General features: G+C 37.1%; 1 protein-coding gene across 1 annotated transcript in view; it reads right to left on the bottom strand.

Moving 5' to 3' along the window:
* PAPPA2 (pappalysin 2) overlaps positions 1–14,216 on the bottom strand; it is a 158,444-nt gene that overhangs the window by 28,629 nt on the left and 115,599 nt on the right. Inside the window, exon 16 of the mRNA XM_058177494.1 lies at positions 12,849–13,062. Coding sequence (XP_058033477.1) covers positions 12,849–13,062 — 214 coding nt within the window. The remainder of the gene's footprint in view (positions 1–12,848; positions 13,063–14,216) is intronic.

Here is a 14,216-nt window from a genome sequence, read left to right as displayed (position 1 = left end):
ATCAGAAAGAAAGTGACATTCCAATGGGCTCGTTAGCCTGTAAGGGGCAGTTTCTATTGGAATTCACAAAGATCAAACTCCTCAAGCATGTCTGTTTCCAAGCCAGGCTTCAATGTTTCCTCTCAAGGCAAAGCAAACAGAGAGTCCTGGAAGCAAATTATCTGTGTTCTTTCTTTCAACTCTAAGCTTAGCCTTTACTTTACTTAGCCTTTACTTCTATCATGCAGCAGGTCCACAGTTCACCCAATTCTCTTTGTGACTACCTTAGCATATTGATGACAAGATACATCCACCCTGTGTAAACGTAACTACAAGTAAGTCAGGCTCTGATTATTTTGATCAGGCAAGAAAACTGGAAGGGGTCACAAAAAAAACCAGGGAAGCAGCAGTTCCTGGCTGACAGTAGCTGTCAGGTCTGCTATCATAAACGCTTCAGCCTACTTCACTTTGCTAGCATCCTGGCATAAAACATGGGGAGGGGGAGAATGGGAGTGTAAAGGGGGTTGGTATGATAACAAGAACTAGAGATGCCAATCCGAAACAGACCAGCCAATCCAAGGATATGAGCATGAGAATGAAATGTGAAAGCCAACCAAAGAGGCAACAAATCTCAACACTGTTGCCAAAACAACAAATTTGAATACTATTGGACACCATGCAGTGGTCAAGGGGGAGGGCAAAGGAGAAGAGGAAAAGAGCAGACTTTATGCAGAAATATTCAGTTCCAGCTTTGCTTATGTTGTAACCATTTGACTAGTATATCTTTTGCTACAAATGTAGTCGAGAGTCTTTCTTTCCCAAATGCCCAAGCTGGGACAAGCCTGACTGTAGCACCAGTGAAATACTTTTACTATATTATTAGTAATATATGCACACTGCACACCAGAACAACTAGACACAAAAACAGTTTTTTCCCGAAGGCCATCACTCTGCTAAACAAATAATTCCCTCAACACTGTCAGACTATTTACTGAATCTGCACTACTATTAATCTTCTCATCGTTCCCATCACCAATCTCTTTCCACTTATGACTGTATGACTGTAACTTTGTTGCTGGCAATCCTTATGATTTATATTGATATATTGACCATCAATTGTGTTGTAAATGTTGTACCTTGATGAAGGTATCTTTTCTTTTATGTACACTAAGAGCATATGCACCAAGACAAATTCCTTGTGTGTCCAATCACATTTGGCCAATAAAAATTCTATTCTATTCTATTCTAATCTCAGGAACACTGGTTTAGTAATCTCAATACAGTAGTAGCTCTGAAAAATAGAATACCATGCTGTAGTGGTAGATCCAAGATGGAAAGAAACAAACTATGCACTTCCCACTGACCTGAACCATTGGAAGTTCCAAGAATAATCCCTGGAGGAATTATTTGTCTATACAATGATGTAGTATATACAATATTGATTGATTTATTACTCAGAAACAGACTCAATAGGGAAGGGTTAGCATTCAGCCCTCCTAGTGATTGCCTTTAGAGCTGACTCAATATCCATAAACAACAAAATGCTGTTTGTCAAAACTGTTATTTGTCAGCTCTACAAAACAATCACTTAACAACAACAACAACAACAACAACAACAGAGTTGGAAGGGACCTTGGAGGTCTTCTAGTCCAACCCCCTGCCCAGGCAGGAAACCCTACACCATTTCAGACAAATGGCTATCCAACATTTTCTTAAAAATTTCCAGTCTTGGAGCATTCACAACTTCTGCAGGCAAGTTGTTCCACTGATTAATTGTTCTAACTGTCAGGAAATTTCTCCTTAGTTCTAAGTTGCTTCTCTCCTTGATTAGTTTCCACCCATTGCTTCTTGTTCTACCCTCAGGTGCTTTGGAGAATAGTTTGACTCCCTCTTCTTTGTGGCAACCCCTGAGATATTGGAACACTGCTATCATGTCTCCCCTAGTCCTTCTTTTCATTAAACTAGACATACCGAGTTCCTGCAACCGTTCTTCATATGTTTTAGCCTCCAGTCCCCTAATCATCTTTGTTGCTCTTCTCTGCACTCTTTCTAGAATCTCAACATCTTTTTTACATCATGGCGACTAAAACTGAATGCAATATTCCAAATGTGGCCTTACCAAGGCATTATAAAGTGGTATTAACACTTCACGTGATCTTGATTCTATCCCTCTGTATATGCAGCCCAGAATTGTGTTGGCTTTTTTGGCAACTGCTGCACACTGCTGGCTCATATCTAAATGGTTGTCCACTAGGACTCCAAGATCCCTCTCACAGTTACTACTATTGAGCAAGGTACGGTACCTGTGCATTTTGTTTTTTTGGCCTAAAAAAACATTTTTTGGCCTAAAAAAGCATTTTGTTTTTTTGGCCTTTTTTCACTGTTGAATTTCATTTTGTTAGATAGTGCCCAATGTTCTAGTCTGTCAAGATCTTTCTGTATCTTGAGCCTATCTTCTGGAGTGTTGGCTATTCCTGCCAGCTTGGTGTTATCTGTAAATTTGATGAGTTCCCCATCTATCCCCTCGTCCAAGTCATTGATAAAGATGTTGAAGAGTACTGGGCCTAAAACAGAGCCTTGGGATGTAGTTCCATTGAGGACTACACATTGAGTGCGGTTGGTCAGCCAGTTATGAATCCATCTGGTAGTGGTGTCTTCATTTAAACTGCCAGTTTCTTTTGGCCCCTTATTGAGCAGAGTATATCACTACTTAGCAGCCAACAGCCAACAGTAAGTAAGTTTATTTATTGAAAAATACAAAGAAGTTAGTTTACAATGTCTGGTGATTTTGTATCTAAAGTAAAGCTTGATGCAGGAATTATTCTATGCAGCTCACTCTGACACACTAATCCTTAAAAAAATCCTCTAAAGAAAATCACCAGGTGCCTGAAAAATCTGTGTGTCCTTATCCAACCCTGAAACATTGTGTGTGTCCATGTGTGTGCAGAGGAATTAAGCATCTGCTCACATAGCCAACTAAGCATCCAGTTTACTGGGAGGCACCAAGAAAAGATCAAGCAATAAGACTAAGAAAGGAAGTGGGAACAAGATTTTTAAAACTCACTCTAAATATTATTTTGTAACAGAGCCATTAGCATTTCTTCTGATCCTAAAAACAGACATTATTTAGGATTAGCAATAGAGCCAAAACAAAAATCAAATAATTTTAAAAATCCATCCAACATTGAAAGAGTAATAATGGAAGCCACAAGATGATGTATGAGGCTGTATTTGATACGCAGGCCTCAAGGTCAATCTTGAAAAAATAACAACCCATACAGCAAACGGCTGGCTATTTCCCAAATGGATGTAACAGTGGCCAGAATTGAGTGCCAAGAAAGAGGGCAATAAATTAGCCCCTAAACTAACATGATCTGTCAGAGCAGGAGATTCAATTATTCCAAGCAACAAAGCAGGAAAAAGAAAGAAATGCAGTCAATAGGAAATTGGATTATAATACAATTGATCACTCTGATAGTATCTAATTCTGTCACCGGTTCTCAGTGTGCAGTTAAAACATTAATGGGGGGAAAATCCTACATACTTACATCTAATTCTTCACGAGAAGAGCAAAATTATCAGGTTAATACTCTGTTACATGTGGTAGTGAGGCAGTTTTCATGTTGGGAAAATGTGATCTATGCAAGATTCCGTCCCTTAAGGAGAGAGTTAGGCAAAAATAGGCAATATATAAAACCTGTCATTTGTAAATAGATAATATATATAAATGTGCAATAAAACATGTAGACTGGAAATATATTTTGCATATATGTTTTGGCAAACAAATAAATGAATGTTTTTGCTAATATTCCAATGAAGAGTTAAATTATATAGATTTTTTTTAGTGTTTCTACATGCCACAATATCAACCTAATCTCAAAAGAAGAGTTGGAATCAGAAGGAGGTATCTGTCAATGGCTTATGTATTTACAACTGAAAGAAATCTAAACAAAAAAGTTATGAGTTTAAATCTGTAAACTGTGAATTTGAATTTTTATTGTGTGCTAAAGAACATATTATTGCCAAGATTTATAAATATGTGAAACACTGTATGATACAATAGGCAAAAAACTTTGGCTATAATATGATGTTTGGGAAAATGGGAAAACGTGACAAATTCATCTAAAATTTACACTGAACTATAATTTAAAAGAACATTTTTACAAAATTATGCATTGTTGATATCTAATACCTGATAATTGTCAAAGATCTATAAAGGTTTCTCAAATGTATGTTGCAAATGTAACTGCAAAGAAGGAACTTTTTATCATCTTGGATGAACTTGTAATAAAGCAAAGAAATATTGGGGGCAGATTTATATTTGAATTGAGAATTTTTAAAAAATGGATATAAACTTAAAAGATGTTTTCCTTTTAGGGCTTAGACTTTCTTTAGACAAGGAACTTGAAAAAAATGGATCTTTGTCCTTGTAGGTTGACTGCAGTGAGAACTCCTTATGTGCAAAGATGGAAAGATTCATTAATCCCCTTGGATGGAAGACAAAGTGATGGAGTTAGAAGAGATGGCAAAATTAACTGTTTTAATCAGAGAAAAGAATATATCTAGTTTTGTTTCTATCTGAAAATTGCTTCTACACTTCATGCTTGAAGCTGAAAAATAATCTTGACTTTAGGACTTGGTGATTAGTTTGTTGTAGTAGAAATGACTAGTATTTACTAGAAAAGGTTAAAGCAGTAATTTTACTTTGTACAGTATTCTATTGCTCTGAAAAATGTTGGAAGCCGGTGCTTTTGTTTTTCTTTTCCCTTTTCCCTTGTACTTCTTCTTTCCCTATCTTCATTTTCATTTCTTTTTCACATTATGATAATCTTAATTTAAAAAAAAGATTGGAGTGATACCAAATAAAGACATACAAGCTCAATTTAAGCTCATTTCAAAGAGATATGATACTTGCTAAACTGACAAATTATTTTAGTTTATTTTCATATTTAAATATTGCTGGCCATAAACAGAACACTTGATAACAAATAATTAGATAAAAAAAGTTTAGTTCCGATGGAGTTGTGAAAAAAATCCATGTTATTACAGCCATCTGTTTAAATCCAACCATAGAAATCAGAACACAGAGCAGATGGAAAACAGACATAGACAGCTAGCTCAAACTTTAAGTCTACAAGTATGAGGGAGATGAAAGCAGAAACTGCTTTAAATTACTGTTTGCTTTTGTCTTACAAATATTGCACTAAGGTCTGTTAATCTAAATTCTAGGATTTATTTTACTCTGAATCAAACTCTTGGGTCTTCACAGTTAGGCTTCTTTAAAAGAAAATCTTAATTACTAGTCCTAGCATTCCCATTAAGAGAGGCATAAGCAACAGCAACATTTCCTGGAATTAGAGTTTGCACCATCTGATCCACAGTATGTCTTCTATAAGCTCCACCGGTGGTGGGCAATTCATTCATGAATAAGAACGAAATGCTTCATATCACGTGCTAGATTAGGTTTGAATAATTCAGGAAGATATGAGCTAAACCACTGTTTTAGTCTGGTTGACACAATGCGCTATAACATCATGACATAATGCAGTATAATTGTTAACCCATACTATGTTGTGGGAACACTGCCATTGTGTGCTGTTAGTCTTGGGTTTAAGATATTGGGAGAATATATCCATTTAATCATACTCACCTGGTGAGAACATGCACCTGGATTCCCACAGGAATTCTAAAAAAGGAAGCCCACCACTGAGGCTATAGAGTTCTTATCCTTATAAAACCAAACCTTTGGAGATGCAAGGACAAAGTTTGCCAGATTAAAAGTTTGCTTTAAAGGTTTGGGAAAAATGGATTAACATTCTTTAATATTTTAAATTCTGTCCAATTATGATTTGGTCATTTCCTGAAAATTCATGAATGCCCATTGGATTAATATTTCTGGATAAGATATCAAATATCTTAATATGTTATTTAAAGAAAAATGTTGGTAGGTTGTTTAAGGAAAATGTTGCAATTGAATTGGCATTGTAAAACAATTGCATTCTTCTAGGACTAGAATTTCTGTCCCCAACTTCCTTGCTATTTTTCCTTTTTTTCTTTTTGGCTAGAATGCACAATATAGCTAAAAACTAATTGATTTTATGATCGTTCCATTAGTCATCACTTTTAGCTTGCTCACATCTTTTCTGCCTGATTGTACACATTTATGTTGAAGGAGGTGCCTTTGCACATGTTGCATCTAGGATTATCCTTCAGTGCTGTAAAATTAAGTCTCTTGCTATAACAGCCAAGGCAAGAAATACAGTGACCGAATCCTCCTCTGATCTGTAACTTTGTATGGTATTGGCAGGATTCAGAAACCTTCAGCAAAGTAGTGCCAAATGAGCAGGTTTATTTTGTAAAAACAAGCAAACATTAATATGATTTTTATAATTTGGAATGTAGCTATTTGACAGAAAAATGGGCTTATTTGGCACATTCCCTGGAATTTTTTTGGTGCAAGAACATGAAACAGTCTGCATGCATTTCCAGTTAATGTTAGACATCTTGCTGCCAAACTACATTTTGACCACCCTAGTTATATTTTAATTCACCCACCTTGACCTTTCTGAAAGTTTTTCAGCCTCTATTCTGCTGTTTATCCACTTGCCTTTCCCACATTCACCTCTTTTTGCTTTTTTTGAAATCTAACTCATTCAGTTGTCCTGTTTGGATAACAGGAAACCTACAGGGAGAACTGAAGATGTGAAGGCAATCAGGCCTCTTCCCTGCTTTCATCAAGACAGAAAAGAGAGAGAGGATGAATGTGAAGAGAAGGTTTCAAGGGAAAAGGCCAGACGAGAGACAGACTGTCAGACAGGCAGGCATCCTTAAACAGCACCTTTAGTTTCACCATGTGAGCACTGTCACTATTTATCTTTCCTTTAGCTATTATTCTGTCTCTTGAGAGTCAGTTTGTGTAGTGATTAATGTGCCGGGCTAGAAACCAGTTTAGTCCCACCTTAGGCCCAAAGCCAGCTTGGTGACTTCGGGCTGGTCACTCTCTCACAGCCTTAGGAAGGGGGCAATGGTAAATCACTTCCCCAAAACCTTGTCAAAATAATTGTAGAGACTTGTCCAGGCAGACGCCAGGAGTCAACAATGATTTGAATAAACACCCACCCAAATCTGACTCTTAAAATATGAACATGCATATTTCTGACTTCTCAGATGACAGTTTGTGAACTGGACTTGGCAAGTATTTAAAAGTCAACAAAAAGAATTAAGTTCTCAAAGAAACTGAACCAAATGTGGTGATAGTAAACAAGATAGTGATACAGATTCAATCTCTCTTCCTTTTCTCCCCTAATGCAATCATTTTTAGTAAATCCAGCTAATAGACTTAGGGGAAAGAACATGTACAAATGCAATGATATGTTTATGTTTATATTTATGCCATAATATAATATTATTTATGATGAGCAATGTTAATTTTATTACCTAAGAAACAATATAACTTTAACAACTGCAATTCTGTCATTTGTAAATCAGCCTTATTTTAAACCAAAAATGATAGCTCAATAGAATAATTGTATGCTCTGCCTATATAGGCAGCCATCACTTACCAACCATTCATTTAGCAGCTGTTCAAAGTTCTGACAATGGTGAAAAAAATTACATCCCATGACCATTTAGGACATGGGTGTCCAAACTTGGTCCCTTTAAGACTTGTGGACTTCAACTACCAGAGTTCCTCAGCCAGCTTTGCTGGCTGAGGGACTCTGGGAGTTGAAGTCCACAAGTCTTAAAGGGACCAAGTTTGGACACCCCTGATTTAGGACCTTCACAACATCCCTCAGTCAAATATCATAATCTTTTATTTTCCACTTTCATTGCAATTCATGAAAGGGGAAAGTACTCTTTAGGGATTTTGTCACCGGAAAGTTTCATAAGGCATATTGAAAAACAGTATTTTAATATGAATTATATTGTGAAATGTATTATATTAATCAGAATCAAAGGAAAATGCAGTTCTATGAATATTTCATATAGTCAATATCTGTTTTTCTGGGCCTGGTCTCTTTTTTTCTCCTTTCCCTCACTCCCTCAATTGGAGAGAAAGGGATTGCAAGAAAGTAAGCTCTCTGCAGGGAGTTGGACTAGATGACCTCCAAGGTCCCTTCCAACTCTGTTACTGTTACTGTTACTCTTCTACAAATTGAAAGCAATGTGATCATACCAGCAGCCTACTGTATTTTCTTGAAATCTCTTCCTCTTCAATCTCTCTGCTCTGCAAGAAGAGTGGAGAGAAAATAAGCAAATCATTTCTGTAGACAATCTCTCCTATACCTGACACCCCCTTCCCCACATAGAGCAGAGATATTGGAGAAGGATTTTGATGTGTATAAGACAGTAAACAGGCACTGGAGCATCCAAAAGGCAGGGGACTGGGTAGGAGACAAAACAAAAGCCAAAGGTATGAAACGAAGTACATAGTCTTGTGTCTTTCCAGTCAGGAAGCATAGACATGGCATGTGATTTCTCACTTAGCAACTGCTTCACTTAGCAGTGGAGCTGTCCTTTCCAATTAGGGCTGTTAACAAGGGCTATCTGTAAGTAGCCAGATGGCTCCAAGTTTGAGGCAGTGTGGGGGGAAATGAATTCTGGCAGGCAGTAGTAGGGGTGAAATGTAAAATTTGTTACTACTAGTTCTGTGGGCGTGGCTTGGTGGTGATGGGGTAATATGAGGGTGGGCGTGGCCAACTTTTTTTTTACTTTTAAAAGCTTTTTTTCTACAACCTCTTCAGCCAAAGAGGTTGTAAAAAATGCTTTTAAAAGCCTTTGATGATCAGGCATCTCATCTGGGATTGCCAGAGGAGCCTTTTAAAAGCATTTTTTCTACAACCTCTTCAGCCGAAGAGGCTGTAGAAAAAATGCTTTTAAAAGGTTCTGACGATCCCAGCTGAGCCGCACGATCAGAGCCTTTTTTTTAGTTTTAAAAGCATTTTTTCTGCCAAAGAAAAAATGCTTTTAAAAGTAAAAAAAAAAACAACAACTCTGGTGATCGTGCAGCTCAGCTGGGCATGGCGGGGGGTGTTGCTACCAGTTCTCCGAACCACCCGCTGCCATTGCTATGAGTCCAAACCGGGAGCATTTCACCCCTGGGCAGTAAGCTTCTTTTTGGCATATGCAATATACATGGCATCCACTATACTATTATTCCCAATCACTGTGAAAACTATAATGGCTCATATTGACCTGAAGTTTCAATAATGTTCTCAGGATGCAAAAATCGGTGTCTTGTCCTATCTCAAAGTATTGCCATGAATATTAGAACAGCTGGGAAACTATGGGATTAAAATCAACTTTTCCTTTAGATTACAATGTTTCTAGCTTTATTGGGAAGCAACTGAAACAGTCCTACAGCCTACAAATTATCCCTACAATGAGATAATTTGTAAGAAGTGTTTATCTTGCCCTGTCTCCCAAGTTCAAACTACCCATTAGATAGCAACTGAAATGATCTCCATGCCACTTCAATGTTTTGTCCCTGAAGTTTCCAATTTATCTTTGGGTATGTGTTATTGATCTTCCATCATTCAAACCCTGTGAGGTAACACTAAGATACTATGGTCAACAATATTAGGATGGTGACTGAACAAACATTTGCCACTATTTATAACTCTCAGGCATCTGTAATGCAATAGGATCTGGTGCTGTGGCACCCACAAGCTTCTGAAGATTTAAATTTATTTTTTAATCAATTACTTTTAGAACTGCATCTAAGTTTTTTTTTTTGCAAAACTGAAGACAAATATACACAAATACATATTCATAAACTATACTCATATACATACATACACACATATCATCAACAAGTGACAGCATGGAGGGAGAAAGAATGAATACTAACTAGCTGACAGATCTCTGGGAGTTTTTAGGTGTAAACACATAAGAAATTTGATGCCAAGAAAAAGATAATAAAGGCAATTTGGAGAAATGCGATATTGTGGAATTGAGAAGGAATGATAAACAGGAAGGCTGCTACTATAAAGGATCTCATAGAATATCAATACATCAAATGATTTTCCGGGAGGGCATTACGAAAAAAATCAGTACAATTGCGGAGGCTACGGCCTATGTGGAGGAACACAAAGCCTTCCTGGAATCAGATGACCCAGGAATTGAAGAAGGGGAGGTTATAGATCATGGGGCTGAAGCGGCTGCCGCTGTTGCGGCCCTGGAGTTGGGTCAGGCTGAACCCAGAGTTCTGAGATCCAAAACTAGGAAGTGATAAAGATATTTGTGTTGGTTTTCCTTATTCTCTTTTGTACGATATTCTGTTTATTCTTGACTCTTCTTTATTACGTATTTAAAATTTGCAAACTTAGCTACTTCGTGTCACCTGCTTGCCTTATGGCTGTTGTATGTGTTAAAAAATTTGAGTAAAATTCTTATTTTAGATAAGAAAAATGAAAATTTACCATACCTGATATGTATTTGTATAAACCTTTTTTGACTAATAAAAACTTTTTGAATAACAAAAAGAATATCAATACATCAGTATGTTCTAATCCAGGGGTGTCAAACTTGTGGTGTCACGGTAGCATCACGTGACATATCAGGACTTTTTTCCCCTTTGCTAAACCGGGTGGGGGCAGGACCAGCACATGACGCATCCGGCCCACGGGCCATGAGTTTGACACTCCTGTTCTACTCCAACTAGCTAAGGCTTCTATCCAGACCACAGTTAGGCAACTACAGAATCTTTATGACTTGTAGACTTCAACTCCCTCTGGTGATTAAAGAATTGTGGGAGTTAAAATCCACACATTGTAATGGGGCCACAGTCATCCCCCCCACCCCCGATCTAGACCAAAGAACTGTCCTATAAATGCTAAGTGTAGAAAGAAGGAAATATTTTTGCCATTTGGCCAGGCTCACAAACACATTGTCAGCCAAAATGGGAAATAACCTACAGCAATCCTAAAACCATATTTTAAATTTAATATCTAATCATTTTTCATGTTTCTGAACTTAATCAATGTTGTGATTATTCCCAAGCACCCAATCACAAGATCAAGAAGCAGAAATCTATGTACATCTTGCTGTAAATATAATTGGAACATTTAAAATAAATTTATCTAATCAGAAGAAATTTAGGACTAGCGGAAAGATGCTCATAGAATATTAAGTATACAGCAGAATGTGCCTTGAGCTGTTGGAAGAGCCAAGGGCATGTCCTAATCTGACAAACTAGAGATGAAGGCATAGACATTTCTCTGCATTTAAAACACAGAAAGGGCATCTTAAACATATGACCTCCAGTTGACTTTCCACTGGCAACAGAGATCTATGACAGCATTAGCATTCCTTCAGCCATACAGCAACATCTGCAGTAAAAATGAATTGTGAAACGATTGATTTCTTAATACCATAGGTATTTGATGCCCTGAATACAGGAGGAGGAGGAGGAGGAAAGGCTATGTATCAGCCTTGTCTTTCTTGAAATGTGAAGCACATAGCTTCCTCCACCTTCACTCTTCAAATGTCAGTGTTTGTTTCAGAAATTAACACCAATTTCCTCCTCTTTCTATAAGTGATCAATCTTTTTCATTATTATTTTCACACAGCAGCTTCCTCTCATCTGATTAAACTTTTGTTTAGAAATAGTTTCCAAACGTGATCCAATTGAAAGCAATGAATCTTTGTGGTTTCCACAGAGACAGCACAACTTTCAATTTTGGTTTTATTCAATGACTTTCCAGCATTAACTTCACTTCAGAGCATTCTTGTAACACACTGTACATGAACATTCATATGTACTTTTACATACATCATTTCTGATGCATGTATTTTTGTGTATTATTCACTCACATACAATTTGTATGAAGAATATACCTTTGAATATTCTTTGAATATATTACATTCAATATATATAATGGCTCTCTACACTTAGTTAGAACCTACTTTGACTACTACAAATGATTTTACCCAGACGTACCTCTAAACAGTGCCCAGAATTTGCAACTGTTGGAAAATGTAGGATTCAGATTATTGGGCCATTGCAAGATATGGGGAATCACATGTACTATACATTATGTACAGATAGTCCTTGACTTACAACAGTTCATTTAGTGACTGTTCATAGTTACAGCAGCACTGAAAAAAGTGACTTATGACCATTTTTCACACTTACAGCAATCCCATGGTCACATGACTTACATTCAAATACTTGACAACTGACTACCTATACAGTTGAGGATTACCTATACTGAAAAAACAGACTATCCATATAGAGATCTTTGTGTTGATCTTTCAAAACCTGAATGACTTAGGGCCTCCCACTACAAATCTGCCCGATTACTTGGATCAGCAACAGAGGAATCTTTGAAGGTCTTCCTACTGCACCCCACACCCAAGGGGAAGGCTAGGCTCCCATTTTCATAAAATTTAGAAAAAGAGCAAAAATAATTTTTATCACCAAACCTGTTAATTCTGTTTCCCATATTTTCATTATACTAGTTTTAATGTTTTATTTAATTGCATTTATTTTATAGATAAGATAATATATATTTGTTAAGTTATTTACTTACAAATATATACATAGAGTATAAGACATGTAGCTGAATGTTTACATAAATTGTGGTCCTACATGGGTGAGAGGATCATGTTGCAGCGCCCTGTGCCTTCATCACCATTTCTTTAGACTACTGCAATGCACTCTAGATGAGGCTGTCTTTGCAATCTGTTCAGCTGATTTCTTTCAATCTCCTCTTGTCACTTTTACACTACTCCGGACCAACAAAGAACAAAACTGAACATCCATCATACTTTTGGAAAATGCATTGCCAAGAATTAAAGCACTGATGCTAAGGAAGAAGAGAGAACAGAAGAAATATCAACAGGAGATGAGACATTTAACTACTCACTTCCTGGACTTTTCCTCTTTTGTTTCTGCTACGTGGTATCCAGGCTTACACTTGTAGCGACAGACAGATCCTACGTCATGATTCCCTTGCTTGCATCGAGGCACCAATAGCTCAGCGTTGGCAATGGGACCCGGAGAGTCGCACTCCAGTTTGCAATAAGCTTCTGGAAGTGACCAGAGTCCATCTTCCAGGCAGGTGATCCACTGATTAATTCCTGATTTCAAGCAAGACAAAGAAAAAGAAACAAACACATTCAAATTATCCCATAACTAGTTATTTTTGAACCTTAGGCTGAATCTTACTCTGATCCAATTTTCTTTACCTTCACCATTTGTTTATTTGCACAGACTTTTATGCCACTTTAGTCTGACTTGTATAGTCATGAAATGGTATAAGGTCTCCTGCTTGAGCAGGGGGTTGGACTAGAACAGGGGTCTCCAACCTTGGCAATTATATGGCTTGTGGACTTCAATTCCCAGAATTCCTCAGCTAGCATGCTCTGGCTGAGGAATTCTGGGAGTTGAAGTCCACCAGTTGTAAAGTTGCCAAGGTTGGAGACCCCTGGACTACAAGACTTCCAAATTCCCTTTGAACTCTACTCAGATTAATTGACTGATTGACAATCTCCAACTAATATGCACACTATACAACAGCAACCAATAGTTATAATAGAAAATGCTAAACTGTCTGCACTATCTTTCTCAATAGTACTTTGGCAGTATGAAATTTATTTATTTATTATTAAATTCATTGGTGGTCCCTCTTATCACAGGGTAACTCAGCTTGCAGGACTGAGTTAACTTCAGGACTCCGTCAACTTCCGGACCTCCGAACCTTCCGTCGCGAGCTTAAGACACATTTATTCATCTGTGCAGGACTGGACTAGATTTTAAATTTATAGGGGTTTTAACTGGTTTTAATATTTATATTATTTTTTAAGAATCTGGCTTTAGAATAAGTTTTTTAATGGTTATTTTAATTTGTACATAAATGTTTTATTTGCCTGTGAACCGCCCTGAGTCCTTCGGGAGATAGGGCGGTATACAAATATGAATAAATAAATAAATAAATAAACAATATTAGAAAGATAAAATTATATTAATAAAATACTACAGAAATACAGAAATACAAAATACAGCTTTTATTTGGCAAATGCTACATTTATTTTCTGGAAGATGCAAACAGCCACACTGCATTTCTCATTCATATTCGGGAATAGAAAAGGCATCCTCAGTGCCCAGCATAATAGCACCAATGCTTGTGAAGGAAAGATGTCCTTCATAGCTAGAATATGAGTTTGACTATAATGCTAAACCATTACAGAAAAAGCTACCCGAGTTCTGTGAAGATACGAAGAAACTAAAACAA

This window comes from Ahaetulla prasina, chromosome 3 (assembly GCF_028640845.1).
Source record: "Ahaetulla prasina isolate Xishuangbanna chromosome 3, ASM2864084v1, whole genome shotgun sequence".
In the NCBI taxonomy this organism is placed as follows: Eukaryota; Metazoa; Chordata; class Lepidosauria; order Squamata; family Colubridae; genus Ahaetulla; species Ahaetulla prasina.
This window is presented reverse-complemented; position numbering and strand designations above follow the sequence as displayed.